This window comes from Salvelinus namaycush, chromosome 19 (genome assembly GCF_016432855.1).
Source record: "Salvelinus namaycush isolate Seneca chromosome 19, SaNama_1.0, whole genome shotgun sequence".
NCBI classification, from domain to species: domain Eukaryota; kingdom Metazoa; phylum Chordata; class Actinopteri; order Salmoniformes; family Salmonidae; genus Salvelinus; species Salvelinus namaycush.
Genome location: NC_052325.1, coordinates 41,387,786 through 41,393,785, shown reverse-complemented (window position 1 = coordinate 41,393,785; position 6,000 = coordinate 41,387,786). Strand labels below are relative to the sequence as shown.

At 42.9% G+C, this 6,000-nt stretch overlaps 1 protein-coding gene across 2 annotated transcripts in view; it reads right to left on the bottom strand.

Annotated features, from left to right (window-relative positions):
• Positions 1–813: 813 nt before the first annotated feature.
• pms1 (PMS1 homolog 1, mismatch repair system component) overlaps positions 814–6,000 on the bottom strand; it is a 58,611-nt gene continuing 53,424 nt past the window's right edge. For both annotated transcript variants that reach the window (XM_039015015.1, XM_039015016.1), the window contains 2 exons: positions 3,476–3,636; positions 814–1,175 (listed from right to left, as the gene is read on the bottom strand). In XM_039015015.1, coding sequence (XP_038870943.1) covers positions 978–1,175; positions 3,476–3,636 — 359 coding nt within the window. In that variant the 3' untranslated portion in view covers positions 814–977. The remainder of the gene's footprint in view (positions 1,176–3,475; positions 3,637–6,000) is intronic.

The following is a 6,000-nucleotide window of genomic DNA, read 5'->3' as shown; positions in this document are numbered from 1 at the left end:
GAACCCGATGGTCAGTCTGACAGAGCTCCACAGTTCCTCTGTGGAGATGGGAGAACCTTCCAGAAGGACAACCATCTCTACAGCTCTCCACCAATCAGGCCTTTATGGTAGAGTGGCCAGACAGAAGACACTCTTTAGTGAAAGGCACGACAGCCCACTTGGAGTTTGCCAAAATGCACCTAAAGGACTCTCAGACCATGAAGAACAATATTCTCTGGTCTGATAAAACCAAGATTGAACTCTTTGGCTTGAATGCCAAGCGTCACGTCTGGAGGAAACCTGGCACCATGTTTTTCCAGAGGCAGGGACTGTGAGACTAGTCAGGAACGAGGGAAAGATGAACGGAGCAAAGTACAGAGAGATGCTTGATAAAAACCTGCTCCAGAGCACTCAGGACCTCAGACTGGGGCGGCGAAGGTTCACCTTCTAACAGGACAACGACCCAAAGCACACAGCCAAGACAATGCAGGAGTGACTTCGGGACAAGTCTCTGAATGTCAGCCAGCCAGAACCCAAACCCAATCGAACATCTCTGGAGACCTGAAAATAGCTGTGCAGCAACGCTCCCCATCCAACCTGACAGAGCTTGAGAGGATCTTCAGAGAAGAATGGGAGAAACTCCCCGAATTCAGGTGTGCCAAGCTTGTAGCGTCATACCCAAAAAGACTCAAGGCTGTAATCGCTGCCAAAGGTGCATCAACAAAGTACTGAGTAAGGGTCTGAATACTTACGTAAATGTTTTATTTTGAATACATTTGCAAAAATGTCTAAACACCTGTTTTTGCGTCGTCATTATGGGGAATTGTGTGTAGATTGATGAACAAAAAAACAATTTAAGCCCTTTTAGAGTAAGACTGTAACGTAACAAAATGTGGAAAAAGTCAAGGGGTCCGATTACTTTCCAAATGCACTTTATCCAGGGTTTGTTTTAACTAGCTCTATACTTCCATGGAAAAGGTAACAAAAAGGTAACAAAGCTACAAAATATTGGACATGATCTTCAGCGCCTCTTGTTCGGTGTCAGGAATATCAGAAAGGTGGTGGAAAAAGGCTTGTCCATGGATGCAGGCTTGGCTGGTCTCCTCTAGCTGCTGTTGCATCCGCAAAAGTGTGTCCTCCACATCCTCTTTGGCAAGGGTCACAGGCAGCTGACGGGCCAGTCGAACAGCTTCTCCCTTCAAGCGGAACACACCATCATGCATTAAAGGCAACATAATCAGTATATTTGGCTTTCACCTAGAGATAGTCTTGATCTAGTGGTCTTGATGTCGACATTGGGTCTTGGAAAGGTGTCTGCTTCTTGGCACCACTATCCTGGTCTGGGTCTTGATCTCGGCTCATAGTATCAGAAAATACCATTGTTTTTTGTAGTCTCTAAACTCATGTGGTCAAGATGCACCACCTTGCTTTCTGGCCAACTCAGTGGTCGTGGGGTAAGAGTATCTGCCCTGAGATTGGAAGGTTGGGGAGATGGATTTGTGGTAAGGCCCTGTGATAGACTAGCAACCTGTCCAGGGTGTGTACTTGTACATCAAGCTGTTTTATGATACAAACAAGAGGTAGGCTTTGCCCTATGGGCCATTCTGGTTTGGACATGGCTACTCTTACTTACCTTGCTTCTTAAACGTGGAAGCCGGATACCAAAATGTTTAGAGAGAATGTATTATTTCTCTTGGTCTCGTTTCATCACAATGAATTGGTCTTGGTCTCATGATGTCAATATACAGGGTCTAGGTCTCAATGGGTCTCTGGCTGTGAGTGTTCCAGTCTTGACTCCATCTCCACTTTCATTACATGATAAAGGGCTTTCAAGACCTTCACATCAATTTAACCATCATACATTTACCCACAGGAAAGTACGGTATAGGAACCTTACACATACACACACAGTGCCTTCAGAAAGTATTCATACCCCTCGACTTATTCCACATTTTGTTGTGTTATAGCCTGAATTCAAAATGCATTAAATCAATGTTTTTTCTCACCCATCTACACACAATACTCTATAACAGAGGTGGGCAATTCCAGTCCTAGAGGGCCGGATTGGTGTCACAGTTTTCCCCCAGCTCCAGCGAACAATAATCACCTAATCATGATCTTCAGTTTAGAATGCAATTTGATTAATCAACTGCGTTTGCTAGGGATGGAGGAAAAGTGACACCAATCCGGCCCTCGAAGACTGGAGTTGCCCACCCCTGCTCTATGACAGTGAAAGTGAAAACATGTTTAGACATTTTGCTAATTTATTGAAAATGAAATACAGAAAAATGTCATTTACATAAGTATTCACACACACACACACACACACACACACACGCACACACACGCACACACACGCACACACACGCACACACACGCACACACACGCACACACACGCACACACGTCAATACCTTGAAGAAGCACCTTTGGCAGCGATTGCAACAGTCTTTCTGGGTAAGTCTCTAAGAGCATTCCACACCTGGATTGTGCAAAATTTGCCCATTATTCTTTTAAAAATTCTTCAAGTTCTGTCAAACTGGTTGTTGATCATTGCTAGAACACCATTTAAGGTCTTGCCATAGATTTACAAGCAGATTTAAGTCAAAACTGTAACTCGGCCACTCAGGAACATTCACTGTCTTCTTGGTAAGCAACTCCAGTGTAGATTTGGCCTTGTGTTTTAGGTTATTGTCCTGCTGAAAGTTGAATTCGTCACCCAGTGTCTGGGGGGGAAGCAGACTGAACCAGGGTTCCTCTAGGATTTTGCCCGTGCTTAGCTCCTTTCCGTAAATGTTTTATCCTTAAAAACTCCCCAGTCCTTCACGATTACAAGCATACCCATAACACAATGCAGCCACTAATATGCTTGAAAATATGGAGATGGTACTTTAATGTGTTGTATTGGATTTGCCCCAAACATAACACTTTTTGTGTTCAGGACAAAAAGTTAACTGCCTTGCCATTTTTTTGCAGTATAACTTTAGTACCTTGTTGCAAAAAGGATGCATGTTTGGGAATATTTGTATTCTGTACAGGCTTCTTTTCTCTCTGTCAATTAGGTTAGTATTGTGGAGTAACTACAATGTTGTTGATCCATCTTCAGTTGTCTTCTATCACAGCCATTAAACTCTGTAGCGGTTTTAAAGTCACAGTTGGACTCATGGTGAAATCCCTGAGTGGTATCCTTCCTCTCCGGCAACTGAGTTAAGAAGGACATATGTACCTTTGTAGTGACTGGGTGTATTGATACACCATCCAAAGTGTAATTAATAACTTCACCATGCTCAAAGGGATATTCGATGTCTGCTTTTTGTTTTGTTTTACCCCCAAAAAATCTAAATTGAATACATTTTAAATTCAGGCTTTAACAGCAAAATGTGGAAAGAGTCAACGGGTGTGAATACTTTCTGAAGGCACTGCATATTCACACATATATTTGTTATTGTGTAAGTGAGCCTTATTTTCAGGTACATGAATCAATGTTTATTTCTTACCTGAAGGTAGTTGGTGACTTTTAGCGGCCGGCACTCCTGCACGGTCTTAGCATTCCTGTGCAGAACAGCTGTAAGGATCTCCCTGAGGTCCTCCATACCGAGGAAAGGCACGCACTCGGCCATCGCTGTCACTTCCAGATGTCTCTCAGTGGACGAGGACCCTGGCCAAAGAAAGCAGAAAACAAGGATTAATATACTCCAGACACTAACAACTATCTCCAGGAAAGAATAATAAATAAATATTGTGATTTACACCCATACTGGGGTCCAAGTAAAACAACCAAGGGGCCAAATAGAGTGCTAAATGACTATTACGATGTCTTTGCAGACTGGAAACAAAATATTGAGGCGGAAAATGATCCTAATGGCATACAATGTTGTTGAATAAAAAGTATACAGTGTTGGTCCCATGTTTAATGAGCTGAAATAAAAGATAACAGAAATGTTCCATACGCACAAAAAGCTTGTATAATTTTGTGCACAAATTTGTTAACATCCCTGTTAGTGAGCATTTCTCATTTGCCAAGATAATCTATCCACGTGACAGGTGTGGCATATCAAGAAGCTGATTAAACCGCATGATCATTACACAAGTACTCCTTGTGCTAGGGAAAATAAAAAGTCCATTCTAAAATGCGTAGTTTTGTCACACAACAATGTCACAGATGTCAAGTTGAGGGAAAGTGCAATTTGCATGCTGACTGCAGGAATGTCCACCAGAGCAGTTGCCAGAAAATGTAACGTTAATTTCTCTACCATAAGCAGCCTCCAACGTTGTTTTAGAGAATTTGCCAGTATCTCCAACCGGCCTCACAACCGCATACCATGTGTATGGCGTCATGTGGGCGAGCGGTTTGCTGATATCAACATTGTGAACAGAGTGCCCGTGGTGGCGATGGGGTAATGGTAAGGGCAGGCATAAGCTACGGAAAACGAACACAATTGCATTTTATCTATGGCAATTTGAATGCACAGAGATACCGTCACGAGATCCTTAGGCCCATTGTCATGCCATTCATCCGCCGCCATCACCTCATGTTTCAGCATGATAATACACAGCCCCATGTGGGAAAGATCTGTACACATTTCCTGTAAGCTGCTAAGACCGTGCAGGAGTGAAACAAACATTTGGGATGCTCTGGATCGACGAGTACGACAGCGTGTTCCAGTTCCCGACAATATCTAGCAACTTCGCACAGCCATTGAAGAGGAGTGGGACAACATGCCACAGGCCACAATCAACAGCCTGATCAACTCTATGTGAAGGAGATGTGTCACGCCGCATGAGTCAAATGGTGATCACACCAGATTCTGACTGGTTTTCATATCCACGCACCTACTTTTTTTTCAAAAAAAAAAAAAAAGGTATCTGTGACCAACAGATGCATATTTGCATTCCCATTTATGTGAAATCAATAGATTACGGCCTAATGAATTTATTTGCAATTTATGAAATTGTTGAATGTTGAATTTATATTTTTGTTCAGTATATATGAAAAATATTACCACAGTGGAGAGAAATGTTTTGCATACACCAAACAATGTGCTACTAGGCTTGGGTAGGTTACTTTCTAAATGTAATCCATTAGTTACTAGTCACCTGTCCAAAATTGTAACATCGCGGACAAACTGAAATGGTCCACCCACACAGTGTGGTGAAGAAGGCGCAACAGCGCCTCTTCAACCTCAGGAGGCTGAAGAAATTTGGCTTGTCATCTAAAACCCTCACAAACTTTTACAGATGCACAATTGAGAGCATCCTGTCGGGGCTGTATCACCCGCCTGGTACGGCAACTGCACCACCCTCAACCGCAGGGCTCTCCAGAGGGTGGTGCGGTCTGCACAACGCATCACCAGGGGGGCAAACTATCTGCCCTCCAGACACCTACAGCACCCAATGTCACAGGAAGGCCAAAAAGATCATCAAGGACAACAACCACCCGAGCCACTGCCTGTGCACCCCGCTACCATCCAGAAGGCGAGGTCAGTACAGGTGCATCAAAGCTGGGACAGGGAGACTGAAAAACATCTTCTATCGCAAGGCCATCAGACTGTTAAAACAGCCATTACTAACACAGAGAGGCTGCTGCCTTCATACAGACTTGAGATCATTGGCCCCAATAATAAATGGAACACTAATCACTTTAATGTTTATATATTTGCAATACTCATCTCATAGGTATATACTGTATTCTATACCATCTTAGCCTATGTCGCTCTGTCATTGCTCATCCATATATTGTTCCAGTCCTTTACTTAGATTTGTGTGTATTAAGTATCTGTTGTGGAATTGTTTGATATTACTTGTTAGATATTGCTGCACAGTCGGAACTAGAAGCACAAGCATTTCGCTACACTCACAATAACATCTGATAACCATGTGTATGTGACCAATAACATTTGATTTGTAACTGTTTACAGTTAGTCTTTTTGTAATCAAATTGTATTGGACATATGTACCGAATACAACGGGTATAGACTATTGTGAAACGCTTGTTTGCTTATGAGCCCTTCCCAATGATGCA